At 43.9% G+C, this 20,149-nt stretch overlaps 1 protein-coding gene across 7 annotated transcripts in view; it reads left to right on the forward strand.

The window, feature by feature from the left end:
* LOC105474924 (protein kinase AMP-activated non-catalytic subunit gamma 2) overlaps positions 1-20,149 on the forward strand; it is a 321,097-nt gene that overhangs the window by 224,591 nt on the left and 76,357 nt on the right. For 4 of the 7 annotated variants that reach the window (XM_011729846.2, XM_011729847.2, XM_011729849.2 and 1 more), the window contains one exon: positions 18,225-18,294. The exons of the other annotated variants lie outside the window; for them this stretch is intronic. In XM_011729846.2, coding sequence (XP_011728148.1) covers positions 18,225-18,294 — 70 coding nt within the window. The remainder of the gene's footprint in view (positions 1-18,224; positions 18,295-20,149) is intronic. 7 annotated transcript variants of the gene reach the window in all.

Consider the following 20,149-nt stretch of genomic DNA (forward strand, 5'->3'; position numbering starts at 1 on the left):
AAAAAAGAAATACCAAGTAGTCATTACGCTTTGCCACTCCCATATGGGGATGTGTGTTGGGGGGGCACACGTCCTCCATATATGTAGAATTAAATACCTACATATACCTTTAAAAAGCGCTGTATGAGTCCATTCTCTCGTGGCTATAAATACCTGAGACAGGGTAATGGATAAAGAAAAGAGGTTTAATTGGCTCACAGTTCCACAGGCTGTACAGGAAGCATGATGCTGGTATCTGCTTGGCTTCTCTGGAGGCTTCAGGAAACTTACAATCATGGCAGAAGGTGAAGGGGCCACACATACCTCATGTGGCGGGAGTAGGAGCAAGAAGGAGGGGAGGTGCTGCATGCTTTTGAGCAACCAGCTCTCATGAAAACTCACTCACTATCATAAGGACAGCGCTGAGGGGATGGTGCTAAACCATTCATGAGAAACCGCCCCCATGATCCAATCACCTACCAGCCCCACATCCAACAATGGAGATTACAATTGGGTGTGAGATTTGGGTGGGGACACAGATCCAAACCATATCAAGCACAACCAACATGACAAAAGTTGGTACACACTAATTTTTCATCATATTACTTGCAACTTAAAAATGCAGTCTTGGCCAGGCACGGTGGCTCACACCTATAATCCCAGCACTTTGGAAGGCCAAGGTGGGCAGATCACTTGAGATCAGGAGTTCGAGACCAGCCTGGACAACATGGTGAAACTCCGTCTCTGCTAAAAATACAAAAATTAGCCAGGTGTGGTGGTAGGCGCCTGTAATCCCAGCTACTCAGGAGGCTGAGGTGGGAGAATCATTTGAATCTGGGAGGTGGAGGTTGCAGTGAGCCAAGATCATACCATTGCACTCTTATCTGGGCAACAGAATGAGACTCTGTCTCAAAATAAAATAAAATAAAAATAAAAGTAAAATAAAGTAAAATAAAATAAAATAAATGGTTTAAATCATTCCTTCCCTCAGGCCTAACTTAGTACAGATGCTGGCTACTTGCTCTTCGGGTGAAGGGAAATTTGAGCACATTTAGTGACAAGAACATTCCTTTAACTCATATCCCATATGAATGACTACATCTTTCAGGCAAGGGGCATCAGAAGAGATGCGCTCTATTTCTTTATTATCTAGTCTCTGATCATAAAAAGGGAAAAAAAGAAATCCTGGCCCTCTACTCACATACCTGATTTTCCCCCTTTCTTTCTGTTTTGTTGTTTTTGTTTGTTTGTTTGTTTGTTTTAAGAGATAGGGGTCTCATTATGTTGCCCTGGGTTAAAACTCCTGGGTTCCAGCCATCCTCCTGCCTCAGCCTCCCATGTAGCTGGGACTACACACACGGACCATTGCACCCAGCCCTCTATTACATTTCATTTTAAGGTAAACTATTATTTTACAGTACTCGACTCGAATTGATTTCATGACCATGAGTGGGTCACAGTTTACAGTTTTAAAAACACTGGTTGAGATTTTCTTTTTTTTTTTTTTTTTTTTGAGACAGAGTCTTGCTCTGTCGCCCAGGCTGGAGTGCAGTGGCGTGGTCTCGGCTCTCTGCAAGCTCCGCCTCCCAGGTTCACGCCATTCTCCTGCCTCAGCCTCCCGAGTAGCTGGGACTACAGGTGCCCACCACCTCGCCCGGCTAATTTTTTGTATTCTTTTTAGTAGAGACGGGGTTTCACCGTGTTAGCCGGGATGGTCTCAATCTCCTGACCTCATGATCCGCCCGTCTCGGCCTCCCAAAGTGCTGGGATTACAGGCTTGAGCCATGGTTGAGATTTTCATTCCCTAAAGCCTGGTTTCTCATTCCAATTGCAGCAAATGTCTTTTTGTTGCAGTTACTAGGGTTGCTTGTTAAATCGATGTCTCTTCCCTTTTACCGGCCCCTCCTAGCAATGTCTCCGCACTTTTCCCAGGTGCCCCCAGCCCTTCGTGCTGACCCTGCTGGTTCTCACACACCAGTTTTCCCAAAGCAGGGGGCATGAGGACCACGGTGGGATGCAAGATGCTTTCAGGCAGTATAAGGATGAATGTTTTCATAGCGATGTTTTTGTATATCATGGAAAAATATATCTAGAACCTCAAAACCTATGATTTCATGGAATTGTTGCCTAAGGGAAGACTTGGGGGTTTTTAAAAGTCAATTTAAATAACTGTGTAGGTTGTATGGGGATATGATAGAATGACAACTGCCCAAAGTTTGGGAGGCTTAGCTGATGAATCAAAAACCTCTGTCATTCTTCCTCAGCATGATCCACACCACCCACCCCTCCTCTCCGCCAAATGACGCTGGAAGCTACGCTAGTTACACACCAAAGGTACTTTTTTTGGACAGCCAAGTAATATCTGAAGTGTAACAGATTTATTGCAGCATTCCTCCTTTATTCTTACCTCACACAGGCCCATTCCATCTCTGTTCCCTGACATTCCCAATCTCTTTCGTATTTACTTTCTAATCCACAAAGTTGAAGCTGTTCTTATCTCTGCAGTACCTCTGACCTGCTGCCTTAATTTTTACATTCACTGTAACGATGTCTTCAATATCCCCACTGACTCCAGGCTCTCCCGCAGCCAACCCTCTCTACTGTATGCAGATACTACGATTTTTTTATATTGCCAAAAACGATTTGAGAATATCTACATTCACTTCTTACATGCAATCCTATGAAATCCAATTCCATTCCTTTCACTCCCAGTGGTCTCCTCCAATCTTTCTTTCACTTCTCTACAAGAATGCTCTCCACTCTCAGATACAGGCCATCGGCACATCCTCACCTTCAGGCTCTTCCTCTGCCACAGCCGCCACCCAAATGCCCACCTTTCCTTGCTCCCTTCAAAATCTGCCTCTGCACATTTCTATAGGAAGCCTTCCTCTCAAGATTTCCTCAGCATTGGTGCCCACTATGCAGTTGCTATAATTTTTTATTATTTATATTACTTTGTAATGTTTTACAGTGTGATATCTGCAGAAATCTGGTTTCCCCAGTTATAACTGTCACCTAATTAGAATATAATCTTCTGAGGGCAGAGCCTGTATCTCCTTGCATACCCAAATGTTACCTAGGATGTTTCTGGCTGCAAAGCAGCAGAGAACTCCAACTCAAACTGGCTTAAAGGATAAGGACATCTATTGCATCATCTATACAGGTACAGAAGCAGGCTAGGCCCCAGGCAAGGTGAGACACAGCCCTGCTCAATGCTGTTACCTAGGACGCACAATCTTCTCTCTGTCTGCAATGGCTTCATCGGAAGACTGTTTCTCAATAGCAGTCGGGGCTGCGTGCTTGCTTGTGGCAAGAACAGGGAATGGAGGGGGCTGTGCACACATGCATGTGGGACCTGGCTGTCTCCAACCCTGAGTCCTCCCTGGTAGCCCAGGGTAGCTCAAGAGAGCTTGTCACTATCATGAAAGCGTATATGCTGCAACAGCATTTGGGTTATTCTAGGAAGGAAGGTAGAGGAAGAGTAATGGATGCCGAATAGGCAGCCATGAGTACCCACTCCAACTGGCTCCAGTGTGCACACGTCAAATGGTAGATACCACTACTGAGGTTACACAAGCGAGCCGACAGCGGCAAATATCCATCTATCCATGTGTAATATGACATAGGTAATCTGTGATATTACATATATGTGTAACATATAGTACATATTTTATATGTATGAGCTGAGGAATAACTGAAATGATACATTTAGATAAGAATCAGAGTTATGTATAATACACTAAACACATAGCTAAAATTATACAGTATCGGGGAACTGCAAAATAATTTAAGAGGCACTAGATGATGTGATTACTTATGCAGAAAAATCCTAAGAAATCTACAAAACAACCACTAGAACTTACAAGTGAATTTAGCAAGGTCACAGGATACAAGGTTAATGTATAAATCAACTGTATCTTTATATGCTAACAGCAAACAATTGGGAAATGAAATTTTATAAGCAATTTCATTTATGGGAGCGTCAAAAAATAAATAGGAATAAATTTCACAAAAGATATCTAAGACCTTTATGGTGAAAACTACAAAAGATTGCTGAGAGAAATCAAAGGGCTAAACAAATGGAAAGATATTCCATGGTCATGGATTGGAACACTTAATACTGTTGTCATTTCTTGCCAAATTGATCCGTAGATCAAATGCAGCCCCAGCCAAGATTTCAGTAGATTTTGTTTTAAATTCTGTAATGTATATAGAAACATAAGGAACTTAACGGACTCACAGCCATTTCTTAAATGAAGAACAAAGTTGGAGAATGTCCACTACCTGATTTTAAGGCCTATTATAGAGCTACAGTAATTAAAACAGTGTGGTCATGATGAAAGTATAGATATAAATCAATGAACAAAACAGAGAATCCAGAAATAGATCCCCACATATGGTCAATTGATTTTAAATAAAGGTACCAAGGGAATCCAATGAGGCAGTAAAATCTTTTCAACAAGCAGTGTGGAACAATTGGATTTCAGTGTGGAAAATATGAACCTCAATCCTTGCCACATATCATAACTTAAAAATTAAATCAAAATGGATCCTAGGCCTAATGTAAAAGGAAAATGTAAAACTTCTAGAAGGAAACATTTGAGACAATCCTCACAACCTTGAAAGGAGAGGAGGCGAAGATTTCTTAGATAGGACACAAAAAGCATGAGTCATAAAATGATAAATGGGATCTTTTCAAAATTAAAAACTTTTGCTCTTTGAAAGACATGATTAGGAATATGAAAAGGCAAGCCACAGAAGGGGAGAAAATATTCACTATTCACAGTACATGTATCTGACAAAGGACTTACATCCTAAATGCATTTTTTAAAACCCATTGTATTATCCAGTTGTGTAACAGATTACCACAAACTTACTGGCTGAAATCATGCATTGATTATCTCATAGTTTCTGTGGGTCAGAAGTTCAGGCACAGCTTAGTTGAGTCCTCCGCTTCAGGCTCTTTTGTGAAGCTTGCAATCAAGATGTTGGCCAGGACCAGGGTCTCATCTGAAGGCTCAGCTGGTGAAGGATCTATTTCCAAGCTCATGTAGTTAATGGCAGGGTTCAGTTCCTTGCAAGCTGTTGGACTGAGAGTCTTAGTTCATCGACATGGGCCTCTCCTGCATGGCAGCTTGCTTCACCAAAGCCAGCAAGAGAGTGATCTGCTAGAAAGACAAGCCACAGTCTTATGTATATAGACAGAAGCTTAATAATGGAAGTGGTGTCCCATCACCTGTGCTGAATTCTGTTGGCTAGAAGTAAGTCACTAGGTCCTGCTCACACTCAAGAAGAGGGATACACAAGTACATGAATACCAGGAGGTGGGGATCATTCATTGGGGGCCATCTCAGAGTCTGCTTGCCATATTCATACAACTCAGTAAGAACAAAAGCTCTAATAAATACACAAAAGATGTCTACAGTCACTTCACAAAAGAAAACACATGAATTACCAATAAACACAAAAATATATCATTGCCCTCAAGGAAATGTAAATTAAACCCATAGCAAGAAACCTATACACCCACTGGAATGAATAAAATGACAAAAAATGTTAAAAGACCATACCAAGCGTTGATGAGGACATGGAGCAACTGGAACTCTTGACCACTGTGGGCAGAAATGTAAAATGGTACAGCCAGTCTGCGAAAGGGGCGGTTTGTCATGTTAAACACACACCTACCAAATGACTCAGCCATTCTACTCCTTGGTATTTGCCCAAGAGAAATGAAAGCATATTCCTACAAAGATTTGACCACAAATGATCATAGCTTTATTCCCAATGGTCAAAAAGTGAAACTATCCCACATGTCCATCAACAGGTGAATGAATAGACAAAATGGGGTCTATCCATAGAATGGGATGCTACTTAGCAATAGAAATGAACAAACTGCTAGTATACTGAGTGACATGAATCTCAAAATCATTATGCTAAGTGAAATAATCCCGGAACGAAAGCACATATACTGTATGATTCCATATACACAAAATTCTAGGAAATATTTATAGTGACATAGTGATAAAAAGTAGATGAGTGGTTGCCTGGAAGAAGGGATGAAGCACAAAGGAGCATAAGCAAACTTTTGGAGTGATAAAAAATGTTTTTTTCTCTACATTTTATTTTTTAAATTTTCTCTTTAATATTTACTTTTTAAATTTTATTTTTCCATAAGTTATTGGGATACAGGTGGTATTTGGTTACATGAGTAAGTTCTTTAGTGGAGATTTGTGAGATCCTGGTGCATCCATCACCTGAGCAGTATACTCTGCACCATATTTGTAATCTTTTATCCCTCGCCCCTCTTCCACTCTTCCCTCCAAGTCTCCACAGTCTATTGTATCATTCTTATGCCTTTGCGTCTTCATAGCTTAGCTTCCCACATATCAGTGAGAACATACAATGTTTGCTTTTCCATTCTTGAGTTACTTCACTTAGAAGAATAATCTCCAGTCTCATCCAGATCATTGCAAATGCTGTTAATTTATTGCTTTGTGTGACTGAATAGTATTCCATCGTATACGTATACTGGTGATTTCATCCTAGCTCATCAAATTGTACACTTGGAATAGAAATCATTTATTATAGGTAAATTGCACCACAATAAAAAGGGACACTACAAGTCATTCTTTAAAGGATTTACATTATAAGGTACGAAGATCCTGCTTCTCCATTTCCTTGGCTCTGTGTCCGCAGTTCACTCTAATCCACCATAAGTAGCTACGTAACACTGGATAGTAAATGAAGACCACAGAAGTCTCCAGAATGTAGAAGATGTGGTGGAGGCATTAGGGGGTCCCTTTAATTTCAGCTGGAATATTGTAGTTCCTTTTGATCACGGTATGTAGAGCAGAACCGAAGTGGAAGTATTCTGTCTCAATCATGTTTGTAATTTTTCATCAATTTAGGAATAGAGCTTCCACCCAATATGGGATTTAAAGGGGCTGAAAAACAGTTAACAGTGATCTGTTCTGGAAAGGGTTAATGAATAATAGATCAGTTGCAGGGGAGGGAGCAGAGAATAGAGAGAGTGCCTTGTGACAGTATATAATTCTGTGTGTTGCATTCTAATATAGATACAACATATTTCAAAGTTTGTGACTTGGCTGTATTAAGAATTGAAAGGTTAGGTGAACTTGGTGAGCAATACTTATTTTTTTATTTGCGAAGTATTATAAGACAATACTAAGAGTTATCAACCTATAAGAGAACATAAGTATTCACCTCCCAATAAGTCATGTTAAACACAAAGCTAATAATAAAATATTTTGATTGGCAAAAAAAAAATGGATTTATTTGCGAAAGGCAAGAGATGTATACATTTCAGACTGTAACTAATGAATTTGAAGGGTAGCAAGCCAATGATGCTGATTCTCCATGTTTGTCGAGCTCCTTCTTTATATCTTCTATGCCAGTTTCTAGGCATGCCAGGACATGTTCGTTCAACAGTTATTTTATTAACCAACTACCCTGGTTCCTGGCACATAGCCCATATTAAGTAAGTATTTGCTGAATGAATGACTGTCTTCAAAAGCTTACCATTGTCTCCTATTTTGGAAATTCGAAGATAATTTAACATAGAGAATCCAGACAAAGGACTTTTTAGGTTAATCAATTTTCTTCACCTTTTGTTTAATAACACTTCCTTTGAAACATGTTTCCAGCTGACTTGAGCTGTACAAAGTGGTTGCCACTCTCTCTGAAAAGATACTGGGGAATAAATTATCTTTAAAGAAAATCTTAAATAAATGTTAGGGAGGAACTAATTTTTATAGCATCTGAAACTGTTATTTAGAAAGATATCAAAATGAACAAAACCTTTTCTCCAAATATATTGATTAAAAACAATCAACAGAATTAATACACTTCTTTCTGGGGAGTGGGGTGGTCTCACTTTGTTGCCTAGGCCGGAGGGCAGTGGCGTGATCACAGCTCACTGCAGCCTTGAACTCCTGGACTCAAGCAGTCCTCCCACCTCAGTCGCCTATGTAGCTAGCTGGGACTACAGGCATGAGCCACTATGCCCAGCTACATTTTGTTTTGTTTTGTTTTTTGTTTGTTTTTTTGAGATGGAGTCTCAGTCTGTTGCCCAGACTGGAGTTCAGTGGCGATCTCGGCTCACTGAAAGCTCCGCCTCCTGGGCTGATGCCATTCTCCTGCCTCAGCCTCCTGAGTAGCTGGGACTATAGGTGCCTGCCACCACATCTGGCTAATTGTGTGTGGGTGTGTGTATTTTTAGTAGAGACGATGTTTCACCATGTTAGCCAGGATGGTCTCGATCTTCTGTCCTCGTGATCCACCCGCCTTGGCCTCCTAAAGTGCTGGGATTACAGACGTGAGCCACTGCGCCCAAACCCCCCCGCCTTTTTTTAAAAGATGGGGCCTCCCTGTATTGCCCAGGCTGGTCTCAAACTCCTGGGCTCAAGTGATCCTCCCACCTCAACCTCCCAATGTGCTAGGATTACAGACATGAGCTGTAATCTGGCCAAGAATTAATGCTTATAGTGTTGAATATATATTTGAGATTTTTTTCGAATTTCTACACTACTTTTAAAAATCAATTGTCTTCCCTTAACAGAAACTAAAGTTGGCCAGGTGACGTCACTCATGCCTATAATCCCAGTGCTTTGGGAGCCTGAGGCAAGAGGATCGCTTGAGCCCTGGAGTTTGAGAGCAGCTTGGGCAACACTAGTCGGGTATAGTGGCACGTGCCTGCACTCCCAGTTACTTGGGAGGCTGAGATGGGAAAATCACTTGAGCCCAGGAGTTCAAGATTCCAGTGAGCTATGATTGCCCCACTGCACTCCAGCCTAGATGACAGAGCAAGACCCAGTCTCTTAAAAAAGAAAGAAAGGGCCGGGTCTGGTGGCTCACGCCTGTAATCCCAGCACTTTGGGAGGCTGAGGTGGGTGGATCACTTGAGGTCAACAGTTTGAGACCAGCCTGGCCAACGTGGTGAAACCTCGTTTCTACTAAAATACAAAAAATTAGCTGGGTGTGGTGGTGCGTGCCTGTAGTCCCAGCTACTTGGGAGGCTGAGGCAGGGGAATCACTTGAATCAGGGAGGCAGAGATTACAGTGAGCCACGATCGTGCCACTGCACTCCAGCCTGACAACAGAGGGAGACTCCATCTAAAAAAAAAAAAAAAGACAGAGAAAAGAAAGAAGGAAACAAGGAAATTGAAATTGTAGGGTGGTGGCAAGAGCTGGCAAATCTCTCAGCCAGTATCCATGCCAGGATCTCATAGTGCCAGCGAACTTTGGTCCTCAGATAGAATCTATTACAATAAAAACTGTCCTGCCATCATTTCTTAGCACAGTCACTTTTTTTCCTTCAAAATGTTAATTCCAACACTACACGGAAAGTGACTATAATGATTTCCAAACAGGAATGAGGTCCAAGGGAAGCATGAGTAAATTGAGTGAAATAACTTCTAAACCCATTTATGCTACTAAACTCAACTGTTTCCCTACCAAGTTTTAATGGATGTCTGAATGAACAATTCATTTCACTCAAATATTTTTTGAGTGCCTACTATGTGTCACACACAGGCAATACAAAGATGATGAGTCATTCTTTCCTTTCAGAGAGCAATGTGGGACTTAAGAGGAAACATAAAAGTAAATCCCAAGCCAGTGTGTTAAGTGCCATATGGAAGCATGTGGGTTCAGAGAAGTAATTAACCAGGCAAGTTGTGAGAAAAGGTCGTGAATCAGGGAAGGAAGGAAGCGGAGGGAGGGAGGAAAAGAAGAGTGAAAGAAAAGAATCAGGAAAGGCGTTCAGGGAAAGATTGAGCTGAATCTTTAAAAATAGTAAGAGCTAGCCAAGGAATGGAGGAAGTAACAGGGGGAGGCCAGAATGCTCAGAAACCCTTACAGCAGTGAGTGTATGGTCTATTCCAGGACAATGCCTTAAGGTTCAGATGTGGGGTACACAGAAGGACATGGCAAGAGAAGGTGAATAAATAATCAGGCCCTTCCTCCCAGCTCAGGAGTTTGCCAAGAAAATCCTAAAGATTGCTGAGAGCCGTTGAGTGGTTCTAAGTGAGAGAAAAATAAGTCTGTTTTGTTTTTGGTTTTTTTTTTGAGACAGAGTCTCACTCTGTCACCCAGGCAAGAGTGCAGTGGCATGATCTCAGTTTACTGCAACCTCCACCTCCCCAGGTTCGAACAATTCTTGTGTCTCAGCCTCCCGAGTAGCTGGAATTATAGGTGCATGCCCCACACCCGGCTAATTTTTTTTTTTTTTTTTTTTGTAGAGACAGAGACGTGGTTTCACCATGTTGCCCAGGCTGGTCTTGAACTCCTGATCTCAGGTGATCCACCCGCCTTGGCCTCCCAAAGTGCTGGGATTATACGTGTGAGCCACCATGCCTGGCCAAGACTGCAGTTTTAAAAGGTCACTCTATCAGTCAGGGTTCTTCAGAGAGACAGAGCCAACAGGTGATAGATGATAGGTATGTAGGTAGCTAGATAGATAATAGATGATTGATTGATTGATTGATTGATTGGTAGGTGAGGGGGGATTTACTGGGGGAATTGCCTCATGCAGTTATGGAGGCTGAGAAGTCCCACGGCAGGCCATCTCCAAGCTGGAGTCCCTGGGATGCAGGTAATGGTAGCATGGCTCAGTCCAAGTCTGAAAGCCTCAGAACCAGAGAAGCCAGTGGTGTAATTCTCAGTCCAAGGCCAAAGGCCTGAGAACCAGGAGGCTGCTGCTGTTAAGTCCCAGTGTCAAGACAGGAGAGCCTGGAGTTCTGATGCCCAAGAGCAGGAAGAGGAAAGTGTCCCAGCTCCAGGAGAAAGAGCAAGGAAATCCTCTGTCACCTTTATTGTTCTCTCTAGGCCCCCAGCTAATTAGATGGTGCCTGCCCACACTGGGGGCAGATCTTCCCCACTCAGTCCACTGACCCACATGCCAGTCTCTGGAAACTCCTGCACAGACACACCCAGAAATAATGCTTTACCGGTTCTCTAGGGGTTCCTTAATCCAGTAAAGATGACTGGATTCAAAGTTAACTATCATAGGCACTCTGGCTACACAGAAGCAAATAGACTGGAAAGGGGGCAAGACTGGAGGAGCCAAAGCTGCCCCGCTGGCCAAGCCTGAGAAAATGGAAGCCTGAACCAGGGTAGGTGTAGTGGGGAGAGAGACAAGTGGATTGCCTTAAAAGAAACCAAGACGACAAGATGAGAGGACTGGGGCACAGTTTTAGATAAACTGCATCTGCGTTGGTGTAGAAAACTCCAATGGAGATGGAGCAGGAGGCAGTGTGGAGCTCAGGAGAGCGCTGGGCTGGGACTGAGACCTGGACGTGCCAGGCACAGTGGTGGGTTGGAGGTGCTTGGAGAATGCCCAGTGGGAATGGGAGCAGAGTGCACGTGCAGCTCCTGTCCAACATCCAGGGGGTTTCACGTCCTTCTTTTCCCTTTGGAGGACGCCCTTGCAGAGCAGAGTGGAGCTCAAGGAAGACAGCAGGATGCACAGAAACTGAGAGTTTTGTATGCTAAATTATTCAGGAGCTCCTTACCCAATATTTGAGGCTGATTTATTTCTTGCAGGAGCTATTTAAGACTTCTTTTTAAGAGGCAGAGCAAACTCATATCCGACCTCTGTGCATAAAGGAGTGCTTTTTTGGCAGTCGTTTTATGATTAAGTTTTCAGGCTGAAGTTTTCCCTTCTGATAGTCATTCAAAATACAGTGTTTTGCTGCACCTGGGCACAATTATGTGAGACACACCTTAATAATTTAGATTTTTCTTTTCTTTTCTTTTTTTTCTTTTTTTTTTTTTGAGACAGAGTCTCACTCTGTCACCAGGCTGGAGTGCAGTGGCACGATCTCAGCTCACTGCAAGCTCTGCCTCCCGGGGTTCAAGTGATTCTCCTGCCTCAGGCTCCTGAGTAGCTGGGACTACAGGTGCGTGCAACCACGCCCCGCTAATTTTTGTATTTTTAGCAGAGACAGGGTTTCACCATGTTGGCCAGGATGGTCTCGATCTCCTGACCTTGTGATCTGCCCGCCTCGGCCTCCCAAAGTGCTGGGATTACAGGCATGAGCCACCGCGCCCGGCCAATGATTTAGCATTTTTTACCAACCAAGAAGTCACACTTGTGGTGGCTCCGTGTTTCTCATTCTCTCAATAAAGTCCAACTTGGGTCCCTCTGTTCCCTCCCACCACACTAAAGTCCAGTAACCTCAGACTGGCTGATGTTATACAAATAGAAATGTTCCCTGTGGTGGAACTGCGCCAGGCTGTTAGCAGGACCCAGTGCCTCCCTGCCATGGTAGGCCCATTTTGTTCTCCCTGGAGAGATCGGTCTGGATTATCAGGAGGGTTTGGGTGGTGGATTTGGTCTGTTTTTGCTACATCAAACATCCCTGATGCTGATGGCTCGAGACATGAGTTGGTGTCACAAGTGCAAGCCCCTTCTCTTTGCTTGCATGACATTGCCCACGCCCTTCCCCTCCCTTCGCCTCTTCTCCCGGCTTTCCCTGCCTGCCTGAAATAGCTAAAATTAAGTCTGGCATAAGTCTGTTAAGACTTTAAGAAAACATTGCCATAAAAGGGCAACTGACGACCACCAGCTTCAAGTTCTGTGTGCTGACAAATCCATCTGTCTTTTGACTCTGCACGTTAATGTACATACCTAAAAAGTAAAAGCCCTCAAATTCCTGAAATTGACTTAGTGTGTTATTAAAAAAAAAAAAAATCTCATGACTTTTTCTGTTCTTCTATGACTAGCCTCCTTTCTAAGGAAGAAAACATGAGATGTCTTACTAAGTGAAAAACCTGTGGAAATAAATTCAATCCCACTAGCACATTATATATAAACGTTTTTATTTTAGGCTACTCCTGTACACCCATTATCAAGTGGAATTGCATAAAACATTAATTGTTTCAATTTCTACTCTCTACCAACCTCTTAGTGATGGTTTATAGGTCTTTTCAGTCTGTGAACCACTTTTGCAGTCCTCCTGGCATACTGCCACTTGCTGCCCATTTCTGCCTCCCAAAAAACAACCCATCACGATTACAGGTGAAATTGATGGTGCTTATCAGAAACACCGATAAGAATTTTTTAAAATTATACTAAAATTATTGCAAGAAACAAAAGCATAGACTTAAAAATAGAACAAGAGATACTTCCTGTGTGCCACCAAACTTTTTAAAAATTAAACTTTTTACTCTGAGATAACTGTATATTCACATATAGTTGTAAGAAATAATGCAGAGAGGTCCTGTGTACCCTTTACCTAGTTCCCTGCAGTGGTAACATCTTGCAGAACTAAACAGTACAGGAGAAACTGGAACCCTCATACATTACTGGTAAAAATGTAAAATGGTGCAGCCACCTTGGAAAACAGTTCAGCAGGTCCTCAAAATATTAAATGTAGAGAGGCTGGGTGTGGTGGCTCACGCCTGTAATCCCAGCACTTTAGGAGGCTGAGGCGGGTGGATTACTTGAGGTCATGAGTTTGAGACCAGCCTGGCCAACATGGTGAAACCCCATATCTACTAAAAATACAAAAATTAGCTAAGCATGGTTGTGCGCACCTGTAGTTCCACCTACTCAGGAGGCTGAGTCAGGAGAATCACTTGAACCCAGGAGACAGAGGTTGCAGTGAGCTGAGATTGCGCCACTGCACTCCAGTCTGGGCGACAGAATGAGACTCCGTTTCAAAAATAAATTTAAAAATATATATATGTTAAACATAGGGTTACCCTGTGGCCCAGCAATTCCACTCCTGTGTATGTGAAATGAAACACGTGTCCACACAAACACTTGCACAGGAATGTCCATAGGAGCATTTTCACCACAGCCAAAAAGTGGAAACCACCTGAGTGCCCATCAGCTGACAAAAGGATAAACAACGTGTGTGTCCACACAACACAGTATCTTTCAGCAGTAAACAGAAATCAAGTGCTGATCCGTGTTACAATGTGAACGGGCCCTGACATTAAGCAGAAGCTGGTCACAAAAGACCACCTATTGTATGATCCCATTGATGAGAAATGCCCAGCATTGGCAAATCCATAGAGAAAGGAAATGGTTGCCTAGGGATGGGTGTCGGGGTTGAGCAGGTAATGGGAAGTGACTGCTAATGGGTACAAGCTGTCTCTTTGGGATGATGAAAATGTAAACTTAGATAGTTGCACAATTACGAATATTCTGAAAATCATTGGACTGTACACTTTAAATGGTGAGTTATTTTATGGTATGTGAATTATATTTCAATAAAGACTCTTTGGCCAGGCACGGTGGCTCAAGCCTGTAATCCCAGCACTTTGGGAGGCTGAGGCAGGTGGATCACTTGAGGTCAGGAGATCAAGACCACCCTGGCTAACACAGTGAAACTCCATCTCTACTAAAAAAAAAAATACAAAAAATTAGCTGGGCGTGGTGGTGGGCACCTGTAGTCCAAGCTACTCAGGAGGCTGAGACAGGAGAATGGCGTGAACCTGGGAGGCAGAGCTGGCAGTGAGCCAACATTGCACCACTGCACTCCAGCCTGGGCAACAGAGCAAGACTCCGTCTCCAAAAAAAAAAAAAAAAAAAGATTTTTTTTGTCATTTCCTCCATAGAATTAAATCAGCTTGGCCTGGCTCATAGGGAAAAATACAGGGTGATATCACAAGCAGGAGATTGACATTGATACAGTCAAGATGTAGAACAGTTCAGTCACCACAAAGATCTCTTACAGCCATAGGCACCTCTGGCCCCCTACCCCAGCCCCTGATCCGTGGCATCCACTAATCTGTTCCTCCATTTTGACCATTTTATTTCAAGACTATAATATAAATGGAATCATACAGTATGTGACCTTTTAGGATTGGCTTTTTCCCCCTCAGCATAATTCCCTGGAGATCTATCCAAGTTGTTGTATGTGTCAATAGTTGCTTCCTTTTTCTTGCTGAGTAGTATTTTATGGTATAGATGGACCTACCACAGCCTGCTTCACCATTCATCCATTGAACGACATCTGTTATTTCCAGTTCGCACTGTTGCAAATAAAGCTGCTATGAACATTCATGTACAAGTTTTTGTGTAAATGTAAATTTTCATTTCCCTGGGATAAATGCCCAAGAGTACAACTGATGTGTTATATGGTAGTTGCATGGTTAGTTTTATAAAAAACTGCCAAATTGTTTTTAAGAGTGGTGGTTTTCGACTGGTCACAGTGGCTCACGCCTATAATCTCAGCACTTTGGGAGGCCAAGGCAGGCAGATCACCTGAGGTCAGGAGTTCGAGACCAGCCTGACCAATATGGTGAAACCTCATCTCTACTAAAAATACAAAAATTAGCTGATCTGTGCTGAGGCAGGAAAATTGCTTGAACCTGGGAGGCGGAGGTTGCAGTGAGCTGAGATCATTCCACTGTGCTCCAGCCTGGGCCACAGAGGTAGACCCTGTCTCAAAAAAAAAAAAGCAATGGTTCCATTTTGCATTCCCACCAGCAGTGTAGAAGTGATCCCGTCTCTCCACATCCTCACCAGCATTTGGTGGTGTTACTGTTAAGATTTTAGCCATTTTAACAGTTGTGTAGTGGTATCTCATTGTGGTTTTAATTTACATTTATATAATGATCAATGACTTTGCACATCTTTTCATACACTAATTTGCCATCTGTGTATCTTTTTTGGTGAAATAGCTCTGTGTCATTTGCCTATGTTCTAATTTGATTATTTTCTCCTTTTTTGTTTAATATTGATAGTATTTATGTATTCCAGACATTTTAATTTTATTTTTGCTATTTATTGGAGAGCAGGGCTAACCCATAGGCAGTGTGCTAGTAATTTATTGGCTATGTGGATCGCAAGTATTTTCTCCTACTGTGTAGCTTTTCTTTTCATCCTCTTAACAGGGTCTTTCACAGAGCAAAAATTCTAAATTTTAATGAGGTCCATTTATCAGTTTTTCCTTTTATGGACTGTGTTTTTGGTGTCAAGTCTAACTTTTGCCTAGCCCCAGTTCCCAAAGATTTTCTCCAAAAAGTTTCATAGTTTTAAGTTCACAATCTAATGTGAACTCATTTTTGTGTAAAACGCAAGGCTTAGGTTGAGGTTTGTTTTTGTATTTTTACCTTTTGATATCCAATTACTCCAGTTCTATTGCCTTTACACCTCCATCAAAAATTGGTTTGCCATGTTTGCATGGGTCTATTTCTGGGTTTTCTATTTATTTCTATTGATTATTAAATCTATTCTTCTGCCAATACCATTGTCTTGATTGCTGTATCTATATAGTTTGCTTTAATATTGAGCTATTTCAAGATTAAAGCATTCTACTGTAGTCCCAGCTATTCGGGAGGCGGAGGCCAGAGAATAGCGTGAACCCAGGAGGCAGAGCTTGCAGTGAGCTGAGGTCGCGCCACTGCACTCCAGCCTGGGTGACAGAGCAAGACTCCGTCTCAAAAAAATAATAAATAAATAAAGAATTCTAGAGCTTGCGCCTTTCCATATATATTTTAGAATAAGCTTATTTATGTTAAAAGAAAAAAAAAAAACGAATTTGGTAGCAATTGCATTAAACCAAAAGATTAATCTGGGGGAGAACTGTCATTTTTACTATGTTAGGGCTTCCAACTCAGGAATGTCTCTCCATTTATTAGCTCTTCTCTCATTACATTTTGTGATTTTCAGCATACAGCTACTATACATGGTTTCTTGAGTTTATGCCTAAGTATTAATTTTCTTTGAAGTGATTGTATTAATAAGTGATATTGTTTTAAATATTTTTCCATGTGTTCATTGTTGGTTTGTAGAAATGTGATTGATTTTTCTGTGTTGATCCTGTATGCTATGATCTTACCAAACTCACTAGTTCCAGGAGACTGTTTTCTCTTTTTCTTTTGTAGATTCTTTGGGATTTTGTATGTAGATAACTTATGTTATCTGCATAGGTGTTTTTCTTCCTTTCCAATCTGTATGCGTTTTCTTTCCTTTTCTTGCCTTATTGCAGGGCCTAGTACTTCTAGAACCATGTTGAATAGGGTTAGTGAGAGCAGACACCTTGGCCTGGTTTCTGAACCTCGTAGGGAAAGCAGTCTTTCACTATGAAGTATGATGTCTGCTGTAGCTTTTAACCATGAAACATCTTAGCTTTGTTTTCTTTCTCTCTCCCCACCCCTTTTCTCATTTAAAGGGGTTTAAGATTTAGGGATTGGCGCAAGTAAGATGACAAAGCAAAACGAGAGGCATTTTCAGGACTTCCTCTTTCAGGCCCGGCTTGCAAGAGCGCTAGGGCCAAGCTCCGTTCAGCCCTAATCGGTGCTGGAGCTAATCGCATTCGCGGCTCCAGTGCACTCTGCAGGGATGGGCCGTGGGGCCAGGGACCTCGGTCCCCTCTGGGCCTGTCCTGCCCTTCCAGGCAGCTAGTGGCTGCTGGCCGCGCCGCCTGCCAACCTGAGTTGGCCATAGTAGAGACTCAGATACCCAGCTCCTGAGCGGCCAGGGCCAGATTCAGCGTGTGTACGCTTTTGGCAGCGGTTCCCCAACCGAGAAGACACTCGGCTCGAAGAGAGGACGCGAATTAAGAGTTCCATGTTGGGGGGAAAAAAAAAATGGATAGCGACAAAGTGCATCTACAATACGTGCAGCCAACGGAACGATTTTTGTTAAGGGGGCCAGGGATGGGCAGTTATATCTAAAATTTGGAAAGGGAAGAGGAAAGCGAGAAAGGCTTCCCTAGCTGGCGCCCCGGGGCGTTCTGCAGCCTCCAGCCCCTCTCCCCGCCCCCGCGCCGCAGAGCCCACACCTGCGCAGGTGGAGCCTGCGCGGCCGCCGGTGCTGGGAAGGTGAGCGGCACTGGGGGGCGTGGGAGCGGGGGGGCGGGCCGCGGGCCTCTCCCAATGGCCGCGCGGAGAGGAGGACGCGGGCCGCGTCCGGAAGGGGGCGCCCCGGGCCCAGGCGCGACCGCCCTCGGGCTCCCGGGTCCCTTCCCACGCTTCCTCCCGGGCGGGCCGTACCAAGGCGCGGGGGGGAGCGGCGTGTCCCACTCGCGGAGGGGCACGCGGGCCGCGGCCGCGCCACCTGCGGCGGCGGCGGCGGCGGCGGCGGCCTCGGGCGGGTGGGGGCCGCGCGCCCGCTCCGCCCCCGGCCCCCGCCGCCCGCGTCCCCCGCCAGGCCCCTCCTCCCGGCGGCGCGGCAGAGCCAGGCCCGAGAGCTCGGCCGGCCGCGAGCCCGCCGGCCGGGGACGAGCGCCGCAGCTCATGCTGATCGCTGTCCTCCTCCTCCCCCTCAGGCGGCGCTGGCGGCGGCCCCGGGACCCGCGGAAGCCGGCATGCTGGAGAAGCTGGAGTTCGAGGACGAAGGTGAGTGCGCCCCGCCCGCCGCCGGCCCGGCGCTCCCACGGCCCGGCCGCCCGAGGACCTGGACCCCCGGGGACCCCGCGCCCCGTCTCCGGCGCAGCCCCACGGCGAGTTGCGTCCTGCGGAAGCCCGGGGGCCGGGGCAGGGACCAGGGCGGGGAGGCGGGCGCCGGCGAGCTCGGGCTGCGGGGTACCGGGCGTCCGCGGAGGGGACGCGAGCCGGGCTCCCAGAGCGCAGCCCGCAGCCAGGCATCCGCACGGATGGGCGGCCCTTTTGTCCTTACTCGCAGAACTCGAATTAGAGCAAGGTGTCAGGGAGCGCTAATTGTTTGTGCTTGTCACCATGCACTCGGAGGCAACCCCGAATCATACCCACAGTCCAGACCCTTAATCGTAGACTGGTGCCCTTATCTGTGCCTGTGAAGATACCACCGGCAGGGTGTGTCTTCTTTTTTAATGGGGAAAGTTAAATAGGAAAACCTGAAGAGGCTTATTGAATCGGTGTTGAGTTCAGGCGACCCTCTCACTCCGTCATTTCTGTCGCCTCTCCTCTCGGTTGTTTTTTTCCCTCTCCTGTCTTCTTGTGTCTTACAGGTAAATAACTTGGATCTTATCTTGAGGCTGTCAACATTTGAAAGGCACGAGGTCGTTCTTTGGCAAAATTAATATTTAAAATGGAATGTGACGAGCTTTCACCAGGATCTTATTTTGAAGCTGTTAACATTTGAAGGGGATGAGCTTGCTCTTATGCAAAATTAATATGTAAAATGAAATGTGATGAGCTCAAAGTCGGGAAAGAACTTTATATAAGATGCTTGACAATTCGAGGACTTGAAAAGGCCTTCTTCACACTGTCTTGTGTGCTTCCATTATTTATTTAGCAACTTCTCTTTTTTCCGGGAGTATGGATAGAATAAAGCTCTCGAGACAAAGAATGTGCCATGTGGATGCTGTCCCTTGTGCCAACTTTACTTTAATACCTCTGTTCATTCACAGTCAGGCAATTACTTAAATAAGCCTGCACAGCCAGCATGGACGTGTTAACCCAATAGAATTAGCCGGGAGCCTGTTATCTTTTAGATTCACTGCAGCATTTCACAAACACGTTAGCTGGAAGAGAATACGTTCATAGTCATTGTCATTAAAAGTGTTTGTCCATATTTATTGGTAACAAATGATGCATTTCAGAATTTTACTGGACTTAATTTGCATTTCATCCTACAGAAAAATAATCCAGGGTCTTCATTCGAACCCATCTCACTATTCCTCACTTTTATTATATTGCAGGCCAAATCTTGGCCACTGTCCACAGGGTGGAATGGTGTGCCCGTTCCATGAGACTTTGAATGTCTAAATCACCAGGGTTTTGTCTCTTGTGTTAGTAAGAATGACAGTCTTTTACATTTACAATTTTTGCATGTTAACAGGGAGGCAAGAAGAGACGAGAGAGCAGCTTCTGTTCGAGAGGAACCGCTACTACTTATTTAGCTGTGTGACCTTGGACAAGTTACTTAACCTCTCTGTGCCTTGGTTTTCTCATATCTAAAATAGAGCTAATATCAGGGTTTTGAGGATTAAATGAGACAATCCGTATCATGGCATTTAAAAACAGTGTAAACCCATAGTGAGTACTTCATAAATGTTAGTTACTATTATTGCTTAAGTGCCATTAAGCTTGTACTGAATTCATGAGCTTTTTAAGACTTTTAGTAATGAATCTCAACTCAAGAGATTCTTCTCAACACAGATTTGGTGTCCTGTCCCTTTTCTTCTTCTTACTTGAGATTTATTGATTTAATTATGCATTTCTCTAAGCAGATATATACTCTTTTTTTTTCTTTTGCATTGTGTCTGCCAAT

The sequence above is a fragment of the Macaca nemestrina genome, chromosome 4, assembly GCF_043159975.1.
Source record: "Macaca nemestrina isolate mMacNem1 chromosome 4, mMacNem.hap1, whole genome shotgun sequence".
Classification (NCBI taxonomy): Eukaryota; Metazoa; Chordata; class Mammalia; order Primates; family Cercopithecidae; genus Macaca; species Macaca nemestrina.